This window comes from Diadema setosum, chromosome 6 (assembly GCF_964275005.1).
Source record: "Diadema setosum chromosome 6, eeDiaSeto1, whole genome shotgun sequence".
Taxonomy (NCBI): Eukaryota; Metazoa; Echinodermata; class Echinoidea; order Diadematoida; family Diadematidae; genus Diadema; species Diadema setosum.
In genome coordinates this window covers 25,377,419-25,400,833 of record NC_092690.1, presented here as the reverse complement: position 1 = coordinate 25,400,833, position 23,415 = coordinate 25,377,419, and the positions used below count along the sequence as shown (strand labels likewise).

Here is a 23,415-nt window from a genome sequence, read left to right as displayed (position 1 = left end):
TACATCTCAGTAAAGATTTGGAATGTGATTTTAAGAAATAATCAAATAAAAGTAAATTGAACTGAATTGAACTGAACTGAATAATTTGTCATGTCATACAAATGATGCACAGAAGAGAGTGAATCAGTGAGAATTGGATCACAAGTTTAACTTTGCAACTGTTTAACCCACAAGCAGAGCGAGTGGGTTTAACACCTGTTTCCAAAGTTAAACGAGAGCATCCAATTCTCACAGATCCATGAAATGAGCCTGTGCATCATTCACTTTTTGAAATGGGCCCATAAATTTACGAAATTCAACTATTTTCCCCATCATGCATCCGGAACACCAACAATATACAACACCATACAAGACTTGAGCCATGCGTTCGGATTTTACCGGGAGTGGTAATGCTGCTCAGCAGCCCTCCTCAGAGAGACTAGCCAACTGCTTACCTTCTCCGTCCAGGACTTGCCACCTGTTGCAAGCGTAGTGGTAGGCCACCACGCTGTGCTCGATGGCCGAGCCGGCCCCATGGCCCCCAAGGACCAGCAGGTAGTCCGAGAAGGTGACGGCGGAGTGGTACATACGAGCAGCGGGCTGCAGAGGGATGATATTTTTATCACTAGGTGTCAGGAAAACACCACAAATATTTAAAGATATCATTATTACATATCATCGCTGGGGTGACAAGACCTTGTATCTCAAATTTTGGTGAAAATGACTGTTTGGATTAATGGTCAGATAATCAGTTAAATCATGTCCTGTCCAAATCCTACATGTAGCTGTCTTATACCCCTAAAACTAGGTCACCAAGGCATGTCAAAGAAAGAGTATCCCATTTGATATAGTGCTTTGGCTGCCATGTTTTCTTCCTTTCCTGAACATTTGACACTTTGTAGACACAAGGTCTTGTCGCCCCAGCGACGATATCCTAACTTTACTTCAATTGTCTACTATATCCTCGCTTTACTCTACATAAATTTGACAAGGTCGAAAGCTTGAGCCAAATTTTGACACCAGCTATTCTCACACCAAATGCTACTTCCACATGAAAGTTAGTTGGCTGTATATTGGGCTCAAGATCTTTAACCCTAAAAAGACTGGGGGGGGGGCCTAAAAGGCCCCCCCCCCCGACATTTCGCGCGATTACTCTGCAACACGCAATGCTCTCACCGCGTTGCTCTATGACTTTTTTCTTTCGAGTTTCCCGCACATTTTGACACCAAATTTGTGACGCCCGGGGGTACGGTTCTGAAGTTACATAACTTTTTGTACATGCACATGAGGCCGAAAATGGCTCAAAAATGTGATTTTGTGTACAAAGTCAATGCAAATTGAGTTTTTTCACATGGTTCGTATAAATATGCTTATTTTTACTCTCAATGGCTAAAATTAATTTGTGTTAGGAGTATTATGCTTCAAAAAGTGTCTGCCACAAATTTTGTTAAAAAATAACAAAAACAAAAGGTCGAAAAAACAAAGAAATACATAAGAAATTCATAAAACAATAAAATAAATAAGAAATTAAATTTGATACCAAATTTTTTTTCAAGTACATTTGCTAAGAATGCCACAAAGAATAATTAGACCAAAAATGAGCACTTTTGGAGCTTTATTTACTGATTTAGATCAACGAGTCTGATTTCTCGCATAAATTAGCATAATTAATCAAAATAAAATAAAAGAAGATTTTTTTGTAAAATTTGAATATACGATCTTGTAGATTACATCGCACACTACCATTGTGCAAATTTCCGCGGCGATCGCGCGATCCACGGCCGAGATCTTAAGGGGGGGCCCTTTAGGCCCCCCCCCCCCCCAGTCTTTCGAGCTACCAAAATAGCCCAGTCTTTTTAGGGTTAACACTTTCTGCGCCAGGGTACTGTACGTGGACAGTGAGCATAACACTATGGGGTTTTCTGTGCCACTCAGCACCCACAGCATACAAAGAGTTAAATAAGAATGATGCCTGCATCTGTACATTTGAAAACACAAGTTTTACCTGGAAACCCTCAGCAGGCAGAATACTCCAGCTGGCCATGGGGTAGTGGAATGCGTAGAGCTTGTTGGAGACGGCCAGCTCATCCAGGTGGAAGCGGTAGCCTCCAAAGACGTAGAGCGACTCGGTAGCTTGGTGCCACACAGCCGAATGTCCATACAAGCCTGTGGGAGGAGACCCAAGGGAACAGTAGAACAATCAATACAATGTTTCATATAAATGAATGATGGTTTATGGTCGGTCATACAGATTCTACACATATCACTGTGGATTCATACTTTGGGTTACAGTAACCTACCTGTGCCCATTTATTTACGTCGAAGGAATCATTCATCAGTGCATCGAACATCATCTTTGGACAAAACTGGGGGATTACATGGACTTTGCAATTTTACATTCGGCCGTAAAATAATGCATTTTCAAGTGATTGCATTGTTATTGTCCTGATATATAAGTATTGTGTTTTAGTAATACTGAATGACAAGTCTGTGCTTGAAATATTACTGTAAAATAAACCGCCTGAACACTTAATATATTGATTCCTTAGTGCGATCATTCTCAGTGTGATTTTTGGTCATAACACAATTCAGAAAATACATTGTGGCTTTTTTGTCGCTTTTTTTTTTTCCTTACCAGTTGGCGGTGTGCCCCCAGAGTTCTTGTAGCGGCCAATCAGTGTGGACGTGTCAAAGTCGATGATCCTGGCCACGAGGCCGTCGTCGGGCGAGTAGCCCCCAACGACGATGAGAGTGGTCTTGTCGACCTGTGTCATTGTGTGACCGGCGATCTCCAGATCCGTAATGGGGGCCTAAGGGTTAAGGAAAGGATGAACATTAATAAGGTAAGAGGTGTGTGAAAGTATGTGGGCTGTCATCAGAGGATGGTCTGTTGTGTCACATGTCTGCTATCAGCCAATAGAATGCCTTTCTCATGTAGAATGTAAGAGCAGGCGTATCTATTCTGTAATGATCATCTTTTCAAAAGCTCACAGAACAGATGACACAGCTCTCGATATCTTTGCAAATGAAGAAACTAAGATCTGAACAAGGAATTTAACCAGCTCTGATGACAAATTTATTTATTTTTTTTTAAATCTGACTTAAATAGACAGCTCTAAGTTGAATATCTGTTCAAGGGACAATTCCTCTTTTGGTAATCACTGCCATGTTTTCCATAGAACAGCCTAATTGTGATGAGGTATATTTCAGGATTCTAGCAAAATGTTTTCTGTCCTTGACGTATTCACATTACACAATTATCAAAGTGACCAGTACATTTTGGAGGGTTATTAGCAGTGAGATTTCGTGTAAGTTTTTCTCAGCGAGACTGACCACAAGCTGCGTCCAGACGCCAGTGGTCAAGTTGTACTCCCACCAGTCGCCGTAGATGCCCGTGTCCGACAGACCGCCGCTCATGATCAAGGTATTGGTGGACACCATGGCGGCGGCATGGTGGCTGCGGGCCGCCGGGACCGCTCCTCCATTGTGGGGGTGGTGGGTCCAGGTGGATGTTGCTGGTTGGTAGCTGTGGCAGGGCGGGGCGGAGGAAAGTTGTAACAGGTTGTAAAAAAAACATACATATATGTGATGAAAGTGTGGTAAGAGGAAAGTTGGGCCAAGAGTTGCCAACTCTGAGATAACTACCATATATCTTCAATCATATCACCAGCATTATTGTAGTGGTCAGCATCATCATCACACCATCATATTCATCATCAATGCCGTTTTCTGAATAGAAAAATGTATTGCTGAATTGTTTTTTTTTTTTTTAATTTTAAGTACAGTAGTAGACAACTGATGATTTTTGAGAGATGATTTTTTGCTGCAGCTCTCCATAAGAGTGCATATCTGTACAATTGTATCATTGTCATCAGTATCATTATGACATTATAATCACAACCACCTGTTATTATCTGGGTTACAAATTCTATCATTATCAAAATTGTCAATGTTATGTTACCCTTATATTACCCTCATTATTAGGATAGCTGCCAACCGAACGGCCTGGAGAATCTTCCTCATGTCCCAACGATGATCCATAATGGTTGCAGGAATGAGTGAGTGATATTACCCTACCCATCGACGACAACATAACTGTTTCCTTATCATAAAAAGATGACAACCATCTCTTGAAACACTAATTACTATTAGCACCAAAACTATCTGTTCCTGCCCTCTTTGCTGGAATGCGTCCATCAACACTGCATTCTCCTAACTGTGTGATCTCAAGCGACATTGCGGCTCACCTCCAAACATCGTCCAGCCGGTGGTCGTCCTGGGCGTAGCCCCCGAAGACCCAGAGCACCCCTGCCCCGTCGGCCACCATCACGTGCCCCATGCGGCTCACGGGCCCGACCCTGGCCGCCGTGAGGTCGTTACTGGCTAGCCGGGAGGCATCGTACAGCGTGGACCACACAGCCCTGGCGTCCGATTCCCTCTCGGCCATTGTGTGCGGGTGCTCACAGCCATCACCACCATAGCCCGAATTACACTGGCACAAGTTCAAGTCCTGTGGAACAAAGTAAGAAAACAGAGAACTTGGACACAGATGCATCGCAACTATCACTTACACATTAGTGTGTCCATACAAATAAAAAACAAAAACAAAATGCACTTGTTCCTTACCAACAAAATGAAAAAAAAAACCACCACCTTAAAGCAATCTTACTGCCAAATCAAACATTAATGCAAAAGATTTAATAACAGGGATGCAAGAATGATAGGTGCCAAAGAATTCTGAATGCACTCCCATCAAGTCGCAATTTTGAAGCCATTTTCTGATATTTTTCTTGACCTGACAGAAAAAAAGACAAGACCATGAATGTACTACACATGCTCACAGATCTGAAGGTGTGGTCAAACATAATTTTGGTCTGCCAAAAGTTTGTATGACATGTCTGTCCTCTATTCTCATAATTCATGCAATCACGCATGCAATGAAGACCACACACCACAAAGCACTGCAACAAAAATCTGGCATTTCGGGGCTTTCATAACTGCTTTTGATTGACAAAATGAGGAAAAACTTTTTTTCTTGCATGTGTTTCTCCAAGAAAATGTGAACTATTTGGCATCTTGCAGAAAATGTGAAATATTAAGCACATAACAAAGCAACATTGTACCATTCCATCTCCATACTCACGTCATTGCACATTCCGTTTCCGTCGGCCAAGCCACAGTTGTTTGGGCACTCCTCCGTCTGGCAGTTGTCCCCGGCGAATCCCGGGCTGCATTCGCACACCTCCTCCTCGTCCGTTTCGTCCTCTTCCTCGGCGCAGTACCAGTTGCCGTCGCAGTCCTCGCCGCAGGTGCGCACGTCGTAGATGGCCGTGAAGCCCTGGGTCGGCGACGCAGCGCTGACGTTGGCCTGGAAGACGATGGTCATCACACCTGGACGCGGGAAGACGACAGAATGGTCAGACACTATGGCCCGGATGTTCTTGTGAAACCATTATCTGAGCTGATTCAGCTACTTCTTTTTATTACCCATACAAATCCCTATAACTCCTGAGTAAATATCTTTCATACAATTACATATCCTAGACCTCCAAACCTTTCTGACTGAAAAATAGGGATGATATGGCTCAAAAGTAGGAAAGAAAGAGCAGTTCCAATAACAGTGTGTAGTAAAATTATCCAGAAAAAAATAGGAAACTCCTGTTGAAACAAGAGCTGGGAATAGTAAAAATTCAGATTCTTTCCTCCAAAGTCAGTTTGGTTGGGAGGTCTGATATCCCATCCCCTCTCCCTTTCTAAAGTTCCTCCAAGAATGTGTACATCTTATCAAAGTATTCACCTAAAGAAATGAACAAAAGAGAGCTTGGTATCATTATGCAGGTGGTTTCTGTCCTATGCAAACCTGCGGCAACAATACTAACAGCTTTCGGCAAAGGGGAGGGGTTCAGTTCTTTTAGCGGAATGTCGCCTTCCTGAATGGCAAAGTCTGGCAAGAAAACATCTTCACAAACTTTTGATCTATTTCATTTAGGGCAGACACCACATGGCCTGGACTCGACTAAGACTCACGCTGAGGACATTAAAATATTTGGGTGGCTATCACATGCATGGCCACCTGGTGAAAGACCATAGAAGGGGATATGGGGCACACATCCCAACAGAGAAAGGGAAAAATAAACAATGATTGATGATGATTTGGGATAAGATTTCGATGAATGAAGATCAATGAACTCACCGGAATAGGCTGTAGCCTGGAGGGAGCTGTTGTCATCATGGCCGCAGTAGACTCCGATCTCCGAGCTCTCCCCCATGGCGGCAAAGTCCTCGTGGAGGTACTGCGGCACGCCGTCATACACGTAGACGGTATCTCTCTGTGGATTTGAAGAGTGAAGAGCCAAGTATCTTTTAGAGATTTATGTAGAAGACTACAATGTTAGCACAAGCAAGGAATTACTTAAACCCACTGAAGACAAGTGCTGAGTATACTCGGGCAGGTGTCTATGGGAAATACATGTTGTAGCAAAAAAATCGGTCCGTTCTCAACGGGTTAAGTGTAATCCATTCCTTGCAAATTTGAAGCCCTCTGGTATTATAGGAGTCTGGTAATGTACGAACTTGCAAATAATGTGGCAATATGAAATCTAAGAGCAAACTCTTGGATACTTCTTCTATCCCTGCTCAGCGTTGAATTAAAATTACAAGAGATGCAAAAGAGAATGGAGGTATAGAAATTTTCAGGGAAAGGGCAATCATGTAGTTGATAAGTAATTGACCCAAAAACGTTATAGATTCTGCTCACCTTATTTTCAACCAATTTTTGCTTGGTGTGGAAATTATCTCATACAGTGTCATGTAATTAATTTTACGTGAGAGCAGTGCAGTACTGCCTCTTTGAGAAGGCACTAGCGACCCTCTGCCGCCAACAACACAACTCACCCCGCACTCCACTTCAATGGAATCCACCGTGAGCACCACGGCACCGGGCGACCTGGTGGCCCCCGCTGCCTCCTCCAGTGAGCCAAAGGGGGTCAGGATCCAGAGGCAGTAGCCCCGCCCGGGATCGACCATCCCGCCCCCCTCGTACGATCCCAGGCTGGAGGAGTGGGCCGAGGTGATGACGGTCCGCCCATGGCACTCCTGGTAGCACTTGCCTCCGTTGCTATGGTGACAGATGAGATTTTAAAGTTTCTAAAAGCATTAGCATGTATCAATCTAAATCACATGGTAAACATAAATTGTAAATATATGTGTCAGTTTATAACTACATTAACAGTTGTATAGATAATGCACAGTACATCTACCATATACACTTGCTAGTTGATAACTGATGCATTAAAAAAAAAAAAAAAAAAAAAAAAAAAAAAAAAAAAATCTACCATATCGTCGTTAAATCTCCTTTTGTCCATATTTGCTTTACCCACAAAAAGCCATCCCCCTTTATTGACATTTTTTCATGATAATCATGCTGTATCACACACTTGCTAGTTGATAACTGATGCATTAAAAAATAAAAGCCCCTTCTCTCAGACTGTCTATCAATCTATTCTATCTACTGATGCACTAAAAAATAAAAGCCCCTTCTCTCAGACTGTCTATCAATCTATTCTATCTACTGTATAGGCTATATATTTAGCGAGTTCAATTCTTTGCGAATCAGGACTCCCCGACGATTTCACGTGTGGTTAAATTCGAGATAGTGGAGTACAGTTCTGAAAGGAGAAATGTATGCGTGCACATCACATTTTAATGTGTCAGAAGGAGAGTCAATATTTTTGCGTGTTTTCAAATTTGCAAAAAGCATCCCACTCACGAAGTCCGTGAAAATAAAAACCTCACGAAATATTCGGCGTGTACAGTATCTGTCTATTCATCTTTTCCTTAATATTGAAATATGAAGGAAGTCGACTATAAAGACCTTAAAACTGTCTTATACAAATTCTCGGTTCTATGCTGGGAAGGTTTCCTTACTGTGGTTCTCCAAAGAAGCCCTCCACGCAGTTTTCGCAGTGGTCCCCGACCGTATTTCCCGTGCAGTAGCAGACCCCTGTCTGTCCGTGGCAGTTGCCTAGCGACGCGTTGCCATGGCCATGGCAGTCACACTCCTGGCAGCCCGCAGGCGTGGTGGCGTTGCCATAGCTACCAGACAGGCACAGCTCGCAGTAAGTTCCTGTTGACCAATCTGTGAAGCGAGGCAGATCCCATATCAGAAAGAGTTCATCTATTTTTCTCTGAAAACCGCCAGAATAAAATCTGGCGCAATTTTAGTTCTGCTAATCCTTCATACCATCTCGTTCAATGGATGATCTATCAGAACTAGCAGCACTTGTTCCGAAATTCAGTCCTTGCCCAGCAATGAGCAACACACTTCACATGTTTTAAGCACCTGTAAATCAGTCTTTTAAAACGGTGAGAATGCAGAAATAAAGTAGATGGCAGAGCTTGCCTTTATTCTATCATCTCATCACTGAAATTATTGCACATTTATGGTAGCTGAATATGGCGTGGACATGAAGACCGTCCTCACACAACAACAGGATGACAATGAACTCATGAAAGTCTGTTTTACAACTCGTATATAATAGCATCCCGACAGCTTGTCTCATTTATGGTGTGGGGTGAAGCACTAACGGATGAAAGAGTTGCTTTCAAGTTTAAACTCACATGTGATACATCATCATGAAAGCCATACTGTATAATGTGAGGAAAATATCTCAAGGGGGTTTTTGGCAGATAGGAATTCTCCAGATACTAAGCTTAAAATCGATTTATAATTTGCCTACCTCATTGCAAGGGAAATATTGAAAAGAAAAAAAAGAACTCTGTAAATGTTATACTGTCAAAGTTGGTTTTGCGCACATTTTTCTTGTTCCTTTTAATATGATCTCTGACTTTGACTTTATGTGGGGGACATGAAGATGCATCACATATTAGCCCAACATGCTAAATAAAGAATTTAAAAATGTGAACAAAATAGTTTTTGCTCCAACTGTGGTTCCACCAAGAGGTCATTACTGAGCCTTAAGGACATAAAGATAAAACAGAAATACCTCCATAATCAAAGACAGAAAACATGGTGTCTACTGCTTGTTTACCTTGGCACTCGTCACATAGTCCCACACCATTCACACAGGTGCTGTGGTTGTTGCAACCACAGCTGATGTTACAGCTGAGCCCGGTCCACCCCAAGTCGCAGATACACTCATAGTCAGGGGCTCCGCTGCAGTGGCCATACTCACAGGTGTGATAACATCTGCCGAAGCAACGTTACGAAATCGAATGTATCAATGAGAGACATTTTTCATATGTAGCCAGACTAAATCAAGAAAGCAAATGTATCAGTTTGTACTATGTGCATAGAGGGATCTGCTACAGAGTAAGGCTCAATAGTTGTTATGCTTTTTTTTTTTTTTTTTTTTTTTTGGGGGGGGGGGTTGCTCAGTCTTTGCATTTGCATACATATTAATGAAAAAATAAAAAGTGCACACGTGACTCATTCCAACGCTTCTGACTGGCTAAATTCTTAAACCCATTTTATGAACCTCAACATTCAGTATTTATCACAGATGCCAACCTTGTAAACAGCATTGTAGTATTCAGATTGTTGAAAAGTGTATTTTTCTCTTCAATGGAAAAACAATATTTCTACCTTTCCTGCCATAGACATGTGTAGTGAAATAAAATCAGGAAAAAGAAGTATTTTCAGTGAAACCTGTAATAGTTTGGGTAAAAAAAAAAAAACCAACAACAACAACTGTTCTAAATACTGCAAGAAAGTAGCAGTTGGTATCTCTAGATTATGATGCCTGGAATCTACACCCTACAAGCAATGCTTCTATGTAGATTCCTAATATTTCACATGTTAAATTGTCTTAAATGCTGTACTTGACAATTCATCCATGCCTCTGTATTGTAATGTTTATGGTTTATTCATTTGTTGAAATGTGGAATATAGAACAACTAGAAAAGCAGTCTGAGAGAGCAGACCTCCGCCAAGCAGCTACTTTCCACTGAGGAGATTTTTCTCCTCTCCACCCCTTGGGAAAAGCTCTTTGGGCTCTTCCACAGTGATTTCCACCCATAGGTATAAATGCTGAAAAATCGCCCGATTTCCCAATATAGAAGCCTTTGTTACGTCATAAACCCTCAGCTGCGCGGCGCGCCTCGCCCTAGCAGAAAGTGGAGCATGCACTTTAGTGTGCGTTTGAAAACCTCAAAAATGCGCAGCTTGAACTCCCAAGTTCATTGACCCTACCTGTCAAAATATCAAAAATCCTTCATAAATTCCCCAAAACTACTTGGATCACTACCAAAATTTAATTATTTGTTACTTGTGTCATTCTCAACCTTTCCTGTTGTGAAGTTTCATCCAAATCCGTTAACTACTTTTCCAGTTATTTTGCACAGGGACAAACGAAACTAACTAACTAACTAACTAACTAACTAACTAACTAACTAACAAACAAACCAACCGTGACAAAAACATAACCTCCCCCCTTGGCGGAGGTAATAAACATCAAAAAACCGAACATGTGACTCCTGTCCACCAATCATCACTCACGTCCTGTTGCACTCTTCTTTGCCATCGCCCTCGTAGCCATAGTTGCACTCGCACTCGTACGCCTCGTGGGTGTTGATGCAGGTGGCGTTGCCGTGGCAATCGTGCCGCAACAGCCGGCACTCGTCCACGTCCGGGCAGATGGCATAGGACCAGTCGGCGGGGTCAGCCAGGCTGGTGTTGTGGGCCGCGGCGACAAGTTCCGTGCAGTTGGAGTCGGAGAAAGTGCCTCCGAAATCCCCATTGTGACACCTGCACATTTAAAACAGTGCAGCAGAGCAGTAAAACCAGATAAAAGGGGGCTCTAGGAGCTGAGCTCAAATGGAAAGCGACTTCCATGTGTAACTGAGAGCAATGCACTGATATTGTTAAAAACTGATCAAAATTGGCAAGGATTACTGCTACTTACTCATAATTTATTTTCATTTTATTTTCAGTAGTATCATGGCAAACATGTTACATTGGAGATATATACTCTATTTTTGTTCTATTTTCAGAAGTATTATCGCAAAACTGTTACTTTGGGGATCTATGAATTATTTTCATTTTGTTTTCAGAAGTATTAAGGTGAAAATGAAACTCTGGAAGGGGGCTTGATTTTGCAAAGTGCAACTTGCTGAAACACATGTCAGACAAAATCAGCAACTCATAAGAATGAAAATTATGGCAAACACTTGTACACTCTTTGATTTTCCTTCATCACATCATTTGAAAATATCCAAAATGGTACTAAAAAAATAGAAAAGAATACTGATCACCTAAGTTTCAGCAAAATTGCTTTTTCGTTGGGTCCCATCATAAATGAGACCAGTTTGTAAAAGCATGAGTGATGGTGTGAGACATTGAGGCAGCCTGAAAAGGTTTCAGGGGATTCAAGAAGACGGCAAAGGTCGGGTACACGTATAAACTTACACTCCAATGATGGGGTCGTTGACGTTCCCACACCAGCCACACTGGAAAGTGTTGAGACAGTCCCCGCAAGTCTGGTGGGCTGAGCAGGACGGGCATTGATTATCCTCCCTGTTCGCATCAGCAACAACAAAAAAAGATCATTTTTTACCCCAGACCTCCATTCCAATGATTTTCAAACAACTTTCTGCTATCGCATTGAATGGTACAATGGCACAAGGGAAACTTGAAAAAGATGAACTGACTACAAGCTCGCTTGAACACTACAGATCACATGCTCCAGGCTTATATGTAGTAAGGATTTGTGCCCTGACATACAATGGGTGTTCCATTAACAAGAAAAAAGAAAAAATAGAAGCATCAATGACAAAAATTACTGAAATTCAACTGCAAAATGAATGCACAGCGAATACACAGCGAATACAGTAGATATCACACCATTAAAAGAAAAAGGTTCTCCATATCCAACCAGCCCAGGCTCGTAGCACTCTGGGGAAGACACTGCTGGTCTTGCCAGCGATGTCGCAAGACATGGACACAACGTGAGAAGTAGCAGTTATCGGATAGAAGCTTTTCAACGGACTTCATCTGCTGTATGTGCTCCAGGGATTGCCATTCAAGAGTGGGACTATTCAGCCACTCAAGGCAGAGTGTAGACTTCTTGCCTAGTACTACGTCATCGTCTCTTTGAGACGAATGGATGCCAACGAAAAGGCAAATAACAAAAAAAAAATTGTAACATTCAGGCCAAGTGTGTAAGCTGACCATATCAATCTGAAGGGAATGACGGATGTACTCACATGTCGAACCAATGGGAGCACTCGCCATGGACAAAGGATGAGATGTAGGTATTGAAATGGAAACAGGTGCCGGTATCCGCACACCACGCACACTTCTTGATGTCGATGCAACTTTTACAGTCTGTAATTCTGATGGAAGAGATGAATGAGGGGAGAGGAGTAAAACATGAGTAAAACAACTTGTTATAATATGCCTTCTGATCATCGGGTAGGCCCCTCTAACAAGGATTTCGGACACAATGGTACATTGCTTGCAAGAGCGCCAAAGTTTACATGTATATTTGAAATATGAGAGCTTAAGAATTGATCATTCTGTGAATAATCGGTCAATGCATGCATCGTCATCAGCCTTGAACATGAAAATTACCACTAGTAATCATTATTGTAATCTTGGTCTCAAACCAATTGATCAACCATAAGTCTTGTGCTGTAGCCTACTGTAAAAGTGGAAATTTTCACACATTTTGTGCAACCGGAAGCTAGCGCGAAAAATAAAAGCACGCAAATATTTCTGCATGCCATACGTTCCAGTAATTCACATCCTGATTCTGCACAATTAAGAACAGGCGAAAATTCATCTTACCCCGTCAAGCGCAAAAAAATACTAGCGCGAAAATATCCACTTTTGCAGTATAATAGTATGAAATCACAGCAACGATAAATCAATCAAGTCTAACATTGCAAACATGGCATTTTTTACTCCACTTACGAGAATTTTCATCCCTCACATCTTTTTATGACACTGTTTTATTATAAGGCACAAATCCTCTATGTGGGACATTTATGGTTACTGTATCAGTCAATTCCTCACTCTCTTTTTCTTCTTTTTCTTCACTCTCTTCTACACACTCTTGTGTGTTCGAGTTCTCACTGGTTTCATACGTTTGGAGGCACACTTACTCGTGGCAACGTGGGTTGCACTGGCCGACGTCTCTGACTGCGATGTCAAAGCGCCCTCGCCTGGTGCAGGAAGCATTAACAGCAACCCATTCACACAGGGGATCCTATGGAGGAAAAGAAAATGGATACAGTGAAAAACAAAGCAACAAAAAACAAGTACACTTGTAAAAGAGAAACAGACCAGTTCGTAATTCCACTTTGCACACAAGCAAAAAAGTTGTTGTTGTTGTTTTATAGAAAGAAAGAAGAGAGAGAAAAATGGGGCCCTATACAAATAATTTGCCCCAGACAGTACTTAACATAAAACAAACATTATAAATCTTAGAAAAATATAAGAAAATCTTAGAAAAATATAAACAAAAAAATATAAACAAGCAAAAAAGGGTCATTCGTACCACCAGGGAGGTGTAAGAAAAGGAGAGACAACTCCTGCTCTCCTTTGAAGGATGCGCGGCACCGCCGAGAAGTTATGCGCTTAACTACAGGTGGAAATCAGGTGCTTTGACAAAAGAGAGCATCAATAATCGGGACTAGCGCTCTCACATCTAGAAATACTTGCCCCTTCTGCATTTCGCTCTCTCTCTTTCAATGTGATGGCAACAATGAATTTGTGTACCTTGAATTGGAGCAGCAAATCAAAATGCAGTGTAAAACTGACAATTTTAACAGCAAATAGTTTAAAAGCACGCTGGAACATGCTTTAGCGGAGACCTTTATTTGAAAGATCAAAATATCCCAGATTAAAGGACAGAAAACTAACATCCGGAAATGAGCGCATTATAGAAGAATATTAGGTTTTTAAGAGGGCCTAATTTTCATTTCATTTCGATTTGCGCATTACGAAGAAACTAGAAATACATGTTTATAATATTGAATTCTTTCCTAAACTACTCTTAATCAATTCGAGTATACGATTTAAAATTTTACGGGGAAATAAAGCTTGTAATTCAACGAAAGGTGAAATGCGTTTTTCATCTCCGAACTTCACCTTGCAACTAGAGCGGTGCAGAGCATGACTTCAAAGCGTATAATGGAATGCTAGACATCCCATTGTAACACTTTGAACCCAAACATGTGTTTGCATGAATTACGAGGGAGTTGTCTCTCCTTTTCTTACACCTTTCTGGTACCACCAGGCATTTTGGTTTGTTAATTCACCGAGATTAGTTTCTATGATGTGATGGTTATTCATGTCATCCTTATCAACATGGTGCTTGCCAGCATATCCACCTGACAGCATGCCTGGTATTTGGCAATATCAAAAGGAAGGGGTAACTGTTGTTATTGCATTCAATACAATACAATGAAATGGATGCGTGCTGAAATGTCAACTGACGGACTATTCTGCTCACCTGGTCGTAACGCAAGTTTATTCTTTTTTTTTTTTTAATAGATATAGGGGAAATAGTGAAATTTTGAGCATTTGACTTTGACCTTTTGACCTTTGACCTTGAGCATGTGCGCCCAAAAGTTGATAGGCACAACATCGCCCACTCATACATGTACATGCCAAGTTTCATTGGGAAACCTCAAAAAGTTTTTAGATACGCTGTCCACAAAATTGATTACGGATGGAAGGAAGGACGGACGGACAGACGGACGGATGGACAACCCGAAAACATAATGCCTCCGGCGACACTTCGTGGCGGAGGCATACAAATTTCATTATCAAATAATAAAAAAAAAAAAAAGAAAGAAGATCATGTCCACTTCCACTGTCCACAGAGAAATCCTGTTTAAAACAACTACACATTATGGACAGCCCAAACCGAATCACACTTACTGAGGTGCAGTGATCGCAGTTCCAGTACTGGCTGCAGTTGCCGCAGCTCTCCACGTCGATGACGAGGTAGTGTTCGATCGGCCGCGAGGCCGTGCCGCAGTGGTCCATGGCCAGGGTGGCACCGTTGCGCTCCTCGCACGTGCCGCTCAGCGGACACCAGCCGCACGAGGCGTCCGTCAGGCAGCCGTAGCACGTGGAGTAATCCGTGCAGGAGTCCGAAGCATATGGTCGGATGTATTCTGCACTGAAGCCCTGTCCACATTTAATTGCATTCAATCATGTACTGTTAGGTGTACATTCTTACCCAACCTTTCCCTTTAAAGGGGTTGCATATTTGTGGTTACGACCTAACTTCAGGTTTCTAACATTTTTGGGTAAGATACTGGGAAACCTCTTATGAAATTTGAAAGAGCATGTACTTCCAAGAGGGATTCAACGTTTATTTGATGAAAAATGGTTTTGAAATGGCTGACATATCCAAAATAGAGCAATCCTAATAAAATGTGGGGTCCATCTTTTACTAAGATTGATTTGTTTCACTTTGTTTTTGGATGTCTCAGCCATTCCAGAACTGATTTTCATCTAATAAACCTTGATTTCCTCGTGGACTTGTATGCTCTGTATTATTTCATATTAGTGGTTTCTTGGTATCTTGCAAAAAGTTTAAAGTTCAATCCTCATCTCCACCAATACTATACCACTGATAATAAAAAACTTTCAAGTACATGTTTATGTAGTCAACTACTTTGTGTGTTTCCTGTCTGTGAGTCTGTGCAGGTGTTCAGAGATAAAATGAGTAGTGTGGCTCTATTGTCCTGGTGGTAAGGTCTATTTTCTAGTCATCAGGAGCTTTGGGTAGGATATCTGCGCGAAAAATATGGACGTTTACATACCTGCCAACATTTCAAGATGAAATATCTTACTCATAGATTGCAAAAATCTTACTTTATATGCAAACTGAAGTTAAAAATCTTACTTTCAGTCAAATCTTCAGAAAATACACATGAATTGTATATCTAAATATTTTTTAAAAATCTGATTTCTCCGACAGAAAATCTGATTTTGCTATTTTTAACATAAAAAATCTTACTGAATCGGATAAAATCTTACTAGTTGGCAAGTATGCGTTTACAGTAACCATCACTCAGCCATAGAGGGCGCTAATCACCTGGTATGTGAAAGTGCTGTGCTGCATATTGCCATTCCACAGAAGCTCCATCATCGACTGGGTGCGGTACGTGATGGTGTGAATGGGCTTCTCCAGGACCAGCTCGGTGTAGTACCGGTTGCCGGCCGATGTGTCCGGGAAGATGGCCTCGCCGGACACGTCCCGCTCGGCCAGCACGGTTGACTCTCCGCTTCCACTGAAGGAGGCAATCAGCTCCTGAAATTGAAACAGATGAACTTTTGTTCAACTTTCTTTATTCAACAATGTGACCTGAAAGGCCTAGGGTGCCTCCTGGATTAAACAGAAAACACAAGGCAAAGATAAAAGAAAATACAGAGTAACATGTATTACAACTTACATAATAAAAGACACACTCAACATATACAAATTGCAGATTAGAATAAAACTTCAGAAATACTTGAACTATGTCTTCACTGTAAAACCGTAAATATTCGCGGCATGAAACTTTTGCGACTTAAAAATTTAATCATCTGTTCCTTGTGTCATTACTGGCTTTTACTGCAAGTTTCATTCAAATCCATTCACAACTTTTGGAGTTATTTTGCAAACAGACAAACCAATGCCGATGATCGCTTACCCTCCTCCTTCCATGGTGAAGGTAAAAATTTTTACGATGCGAGTGAGAGAAAAGAGAAAGAGAAGGGAGGGGTCGGCCTTGAGATGGCAAAACAATGTCGAAAATTCATGAAAATTGACTTAGTCACATATTTCAGCTTATTTTCGTATAATCTAACCCTTGACCAAATCTTGAAATCAGAACCCATTCCTTTACTGAAATATGACGCTCCCTCCCAGTGGGAATTGTTCAAATTTTGTTGGCAAAACAAATGTAAGCGGGGATACGCTTGCCCCTGCTCAACACATGTCGGGCATGGACTTGGCAAAACAATGTATCTACATGCAATACGTTGTTTTGCCATCTACATGTTTACGCAGTAATAGGCTGCGCGCCATGCGCGGCTGCAGAAGCGCACACATATTGACATTGTAATGAATTATACACGCGCCAGTGATCAAGACTTTCATTCTTTTGCTGTATCAATGGAAATAGTGTGGTCATGTTGAGACGGCAAAACAACGTATGTTTTGATTAAATGCAAATTATTCTAAAAATAAAGGGTCTAGTGAAATCAATCTGCATGCACTCTATTACTGATACTGTTTATCCTTCTAGGGTAAGATATAAAGTGTTGAACAAAAACAGAAAAAGAGCTGTAGGTTTGCAAAACTTCAAGCTCGATTTACTGGAAATGAGGTTGAATGTAGATACGTTGTTTTGCCATCTCAAGGCCAGGGTGATCAAACACACCTTGTTAGCCGAGTCTGCGTCTGTGCTCATGAAGAGGTCAGCATCAGCTTGGCTGGCATGGAGCCAGACCTTTAGGGTCTCTGATTGGGGTGGGGTAGCCTCCATGGGGTAGACGTAGCCCTTGTAGACGGCTGTGTATGTGCCCCCCTGGATGGTCTCCAGCGCAAACTGGTGAATGTACTTCAGCGTCTGCACGGTCTCGGAAATGATGGCGAGCTGACGGAAGGAAGAGGAGGTGGAACAGGAGAAGGAGGAAGAAGAGGAGGAGAAGAAGGAAGGAAAGGAGGATGAGGAGGAGAAAAGGGAAGGAAAGGGGAAGAGGAGGAGGAGGAGGAAGAGAAGGGAGAAGAAGGAAGAGGGAAAAGAAAGAAGTGGAGGAGAAGAACAAGAATGAGAATGAAGAGGAAAAGAGGATGAGGAAGAGGGCAAGAGGAGAAAGAGGAGGAAGAGGTGGGAGAGGAGGAGAAAGAAGAGGAAGAGGAGAAAGAGAAGGGAGGAGAAGGACAAAAGAAAAAGAAAGTGGTGGAGGAGGAGAATGAGGAAAATGAAGAAGAGGTGAAAGAGAATAAAGAGGAAGAGGAGGAGGAGGAAGAGGAAGAGGACGAAGAATATGGTAATAAATAGCAGAAGAGCATAAAGAGCACAAAGAGCAAGAAGTAAAGGAGGAAGAGCAAAGAGAGAAGGAAAAAGAAGGAAAAGGGGAGAGAAGACATGAGAAAGAGAAGAAGAAGAGGATGAGTAAATAGCAGAGGAAGAAGGGAATTAGAGGAGGAGGAGGAACAAGAGGAGAAAAAGAGGAAAGGAGAAAAAGGAGGAGGAATGATAGGAGAAAGGAAGATAAAGAATTCAAAGAGGACGAGGAGAAGATGAAGAAAGAGGATGACAAAAGGAGAAGTTTAACTCTCTCCAAACCGTCGTCTCACAAAGCCATTGACATGATACACTAACAACTTCCCTACAGGATTGAGAGATTAAAGCCTCATAGGATTACACTAACACCTTACATCGTCTAGTTGCCTGTAGTAATGGAAGAGTGACAATAGCACTGAGAAATGAACAATGTAAGAGCAGAAATGCACATTTCATGACCTCTGCTCTGTAGGTCCATTTCTGTCATATTTTTCATCGTCTTGTGGTGGACAATCACTTCACGATTGTACGAGAAAGAGAAAGCCTATACAAACTCAAACCCAACATATACATCATGCAGCTTTTTGAAAACCCGACACAAGCACATACATGCCACCACTGCACCCTGTCACTGGTCCGACGGTCCCTGACCAGTAAAAATCCCTGTCGGACCAGTAACTTTTTCAGGAATGGACCAGTTAAACACGGAAATACTGGGTACCTACTGGTCTGACAAACAGATCGGACTAGTAGAAAAAAAAATGGGTTAGTGTGCAGCCCTGTACATGCACACACATACAAACCTACACAGATACAAATACAGACACACACACACACACACACACACACAAACAAACAATTGTACACACGTAAATTAACGCACGCACGTAATAGCAAAGCAACAAAGCGTTGCTGGACATTTTAACATCAAACTAATGCACATGTACAGTACATCTGTATGCATAATGGGTTCACTCTATAAGGAACTGACATTTGAGATTCCAATTTTTGCAAATGATACATTCTTGAATGTATATAAACGAGTCATACATCTGTATATACAAAAACTCTCGGCATAAAATGTGATTAATGTGTTTCACTGACAACCATCACTCCAAAACTTACCTCGTCCGGCTGGGACAAGTTTTGCGGATGCCTGTACTTGATCCACGTCATGCCCGGTGGGAAGTCGTGGGTCTTGCACTGGGCAAAGTCTGAGATGAAGGTCCCGCTGCTTCCCCACCAACCGGACGTGGTTTCCGAGGAGCCGGGACTCTGGCATCGACCGCTTGGAGCTGAAGGAAGTTGAGAACAACAAAGTGAAATCATTTCATCTACTGGCCATAAGAGAACAATATGCATGATTTTTATTGCAACTGATTGACAAATTGCCCTACATCGACGTAAATACGCACTGAATTGATCAGTGTTTTAGTAGTAGCCATGATTAAAAAAAAATCACGGGCGTAAATACTCGAGCAGGATTGGAACCTACGACCTCCTGATCATCGGACAGGCGTCATCTCCACTAGACCACCGAGCTTTCGCCCGACAGCAAGTGTTGGTTCTAATTCTTTTAGCATAAATATGTATGATTCATCAGAACTGAAAAATATATATACTATAAATACATATGGGCTGCCAAAAAAAAAAGAGTCCTTAGGGCATAAAATACCAAAAATGAGTTTTCACTGCCACATTGTAGAACAAACTCTGACGTATTTAGATAAGCGAACCGTTTTCTGACATTACACCATAACAGTGGTGTAATCTGTGCCAGCCCATCTAAAATCATTGTCCATTTTGTTACGGAAATTGAAACATTTTAATGTAAAAATTCATAACATTTTTCTGTTTGGAATAATCTTAGTAAATCATTTGAGTGTGAAATCATCTTTTTTTTTTTTTTAGTCTTCGCTGCCTGAACATGTACAGATGGTAGAGAAGTTCAGATAAGAGATGGTCCAATAATCAAGGTCGGGCTATACAGTATAGAGTACGGTGAGTATGAAGCTGCTTGTTTGCTGCTCCTTATCATCCCAAAGGAAAAGATGAGTTTGGGAACCAGCTAATAAATAGTACAGACTCAGTAAAAGTTGGCACGATCCTACCCAGTGGGTTTTGACTCCTGCCCCGCTTCTCAAGTCATATAGCAAACAGACAACCCATGGAGACATGACCCCTCCTCACCTGTGAGTGGATAACACTGCCTATCCTGCACGCACCAACCACACTGCCCATTGACCCTGGTCACATTGGGGTCAAAGGTCGAGGTCTGGGGCCCCTGTCCCCACACCATGCAGGCTTCGCACGTCGTCAGGGCGCTGCAGATACCGGGGCACGCTGCGGCTGCGAAATCACCGGAACACGACTGGTGGACATTTCACAAGAGAGACAGAGAGAAGTATAAGTTAAAACTGCACTATGTAGTACAACATGTATTTAGCAAAACTGTCAACAAATATGCCATATTCTAGTCTTATCTAACATTTCTTTATCAGAATGATACATTATATGATATAATAATAAAATAATATAATATATAATAATTATATTATATAATATATAAATCACCGTACTCTATACTATTCAAATATCGTAACCTACAAATTGTTCCCCCCCCCTGTTAATTGCTTCAGTTCTTTTGACACTCAACATCACAGCTCAAAAGAGTCTTAATGTATGCATCTAGCCCTGTGTCACATGCTTTCTTAATTGCTGCAAATTTTGTCTAAAATGACCGGCTTGTACAAAAGCAACGCCCCCCCCCCCCCCCCCACACGAAGACTAAAAACCCAAACTCCCCCTCACCCCTAAAGTCTCACAATCCGGGACTATCGTTTTTGTTTTTGCATTGTTCTCTTATTTATTTCAGCTAACTGGGAGAAACTCTACCCAAATGGGGGGGGGGGGGGGGGGGGCAACTTCTATACATTCTCCAGCAATCAGGATGAGACAAAATATCCCCAAAGTTTTCAGGGGACCCCTCCTGCACATTTAGGGAGATTCCGTAGCTCTGAATCAATGCATACATTACTGCAGCTTCCAACTCACCTGACTCGCTGAAAAGCTGAGGCAACTGGCCGGCTCAGTACACCAGCCACAGCTTGGGTCTACCTCACAGGTTCTATCACTGTGAAAGGGGAGGAAGAAAAAAATTCATCCACAGTTAGTCTTGTGAGGGGGAAAACAGCAATTCCTCTTATTACAAGGTCCCACCTACGGGAACAATTTTCCTGGTATCACATAGCGATTTGACTGCTATACAAAATCTCATTATGCATGTTAATACCTAAAATCGTACACCAGATTCTTGAAAATTGATCTCCATCAACTAAAATTGCTATTCAGTTATGAGAGGGGAAATTACATGTATTCCCTGCACCTTATCAACATCTTTGTTGAACTGTATCACCTCCCCTACAGTCATCCCCTATAGCCATGCATGGTGCCTGTAAACCATGTTTACAGAGATATTGCACTTATCAGTTACTCTATGTAAGACCTTGTAGAGGCACACGGGATGGGGTAATCAATGTTGGATTATGATTGGCTTTGATTTGCATATACATACATATACATACATACATACATACATGGGTGTGTGTGTGTGTGTGTGTCATTTCAGACATAACTTTTCACGGCGTAAAATTACATTAGTTTGCAACCTGGTCCTGCCAAAAATTTGGTTTTGGTTTTACGCTGTTATTTTTGCGCACAGATATTTCCGCGAATGAGGAGGTCCTAGACATTTTCGCGAGATGTTGTTTTCGCGAATTGACGCCAATGCTAACATAAATCCGCTATCATCCTTATACAGTATTTTGCCCTCTCCCTCCTGGATCTCAGCTATCTATCAAGAGATAGGGATCGAACTTGGCATGCCTGTGTCCCATCACATGCATTATGTACTTTACAATGATGAATTCATGGTAAAATTAACAATTTCTACTGTCTTAATTTGTTGAATTTATTGTGCAATATGATTTTTTTTTCATGGAATTCCCCTTTCTTTGGTAAGTTTTCTGCCCATTTATGAAGAAATTAGTGAAATTTCCATTAATAAATTATATTCATTTCTGGTCAGTTTTCTTCTGTTTGCATTCATTTATGAAGAAAATACATGTACAATCGCATTTGGCATGTTTGTACATTGTACGTGTGGCTTGTCATGTAATCTCAATGACAGCTTATTCCAAAGTCTTGAACTTCTAAACGTAACTCTACGTATTTAGCAAATACAAGTATGCCAATTTTTCTCAAAATTCCGCATTCAAGCATTTTGATTACCACATCAGGGCAGGAATCTTCTGTATATATGTATTTTTTTTCTTTTTGCTTTTAAATGATTATGTATTTCTTTGTTTTGATTTTTTTTTCTTCATTGTTCTGTTATCTAGAATTTTTTTTTGTTACAGTCAAAAGGTCATCTCATGAGTCACCCATTTGGAGGTCAATTCGCAAGTCAACATGACCAATGGTCAGTTGGTGAGTCAAAGAGTTCAGCGGTCAGTTTGCATTCATGAGGTCATTTGGTCCTCAAGGCTGTTGCAATGAAAGGACAGAGGATGTGGGGTGTTTGTGTTGTGGTCACTGAGGGTAGATTAGTTGGCCGATTATCAATATTGTCTTTATGACTACATCTGATCAGAGGCTGAACTGCTTAAAGCCATGCGGGTTTCACGTGAATTAAGAATGTTTCACAGGTAAATGTACAAGTGTGGTACGAAACAATAATTACAATTATGATAATGATACTATAGTCCGCCTTGCATGTATGTACATCAAACTCACATAAGTCATACACAAACATAGGGCCAAGTGAGGTTTTTACAACCGGTTTCCATGGCAATAAATGGCTACGACATCACACGTTGATACTCGATTAATCAATTATTTCATCTCCATTGAATTTCTCTCCCTCCCAAGGTCTCCACAATTAAGTGTCTACCTCTTATGCATGGCACAGAGATTCCGACTTTCGTTTCTTGTCGCAGGGTTGGTGGCCACCGAGCCGGGCATCTTGATGGCCAAGACGTCTCCAAGCGTGACGCCGTTGTAACCTCCGACGATGATCAGGGTGGTTTCGTCGCGCACCACCGCTGCATGATGGAATCGTCCCCTTGTGATGCTGTATGAGTTGCGATCTACAGGGTCTTTAAGAAAAAAAAAAGGAACAAATGGACAAAACACTCTTTAATTTGAGATGGACGGCCACAATCTAACAAAATGAAATGCTACAAAAGTAAAGGCAACAGCAAAACTATACCTAGGGACAAACGTCATTTGGCAAAAATGAGCACAGCTCAGTCAATCAAGTCTTTAATGGTTAATTGATTATAATTCTGACTTTTACAAACAAACACACTAAAGCTGTGAGATTTTACTCGAGATCAATTGCAA

At 41.5% G+C, this 23,415-nt stretch overlaps 1 protein-coding gene across 1 annotated transcript in view; it reads right to left on the bottom strand.

The window, feature by feature from the left end:
• The window catches only part of LOC140229477 (multiple epidermal growth factor-like domains protein 8), a 97,500-nt gene that overhangs the window by 22,385 nt on the left and 51,700 nt on the right, over window positions 1-23,415 (bottom strand). The window contains exons 10-30 of the mRNA XM_072309730.1: window positions 22,964-23,168; window positions 21,067-21,145; window positions 20,203-20,383; window positions 19,138-19,307; window positions 17,383-17,598; window positions 16,053-16,268; window positions 14,885-15,136; window positions 13,102-13,205; window positions 12,202-12,330; window positions 11,405-11,512; window positions 10,496-10,744; window positions 9,030-9,187; window positions 7,906-8,116; window positions 6,874-7,096; window positions 6,173-6,308; window positions 5,123-5,370; window positions 4,227-4,489; window positions 3,313-3,505; window positions 2,615-2,789; window positions 1,985-2,145; window positions 435-579 (exon numbers count right to left, since the gene is read on the bottom strand). Coding sequence (XP_072165831.1) covers window positions 435-579; window positions 1,985-2,145; window positions 2,615-2,789; window positions 3,313-3,505; window positions 4,227-4,489; window positions 5,123-5,370; window positions 6,173-6,308; window positions 6,874-7,096; window positions 7,906-8,116; window positions 9,030-9,187; window positions 10,496-10,744; window positions 11,405-11,512; window positions 12,202-12,330; window positions 13,102-13,205; window positions 14,885-15,136; window positions 16,053-16,268; window positions 17,383-17,598; window positions 19,138-19,307; window positions 20,203-20,383; window positions 21,067-21,145; window positions 22,964-23,168 — 3,822 coding nt within the window. The remainder of the gene's footprint in view (window positions 1-434; window positions 580-1,984; window positions 2,146-2,614; window positions 2,790-3,312; window positions 3,506-4,226; window positions 4,490-5,122; window positions 5,371-6,172; window positions 6,309-6,873; window positions 7,097-7,905; window positions 8,117-9,029; window positions 9,188-10,495; window positions 10,745-11,404; window positions 11,513-12,201; window positions 12,331-13,101; window positions 13,206-14,884; window positions 15,137-16,052; window positions 16,269-17,382; window positions 17,599-19,137; window positions 19,308-20,202; window positions 20,384-21,066; window positions 21,146-22,963; window positions 23,169-23,415) is intronic.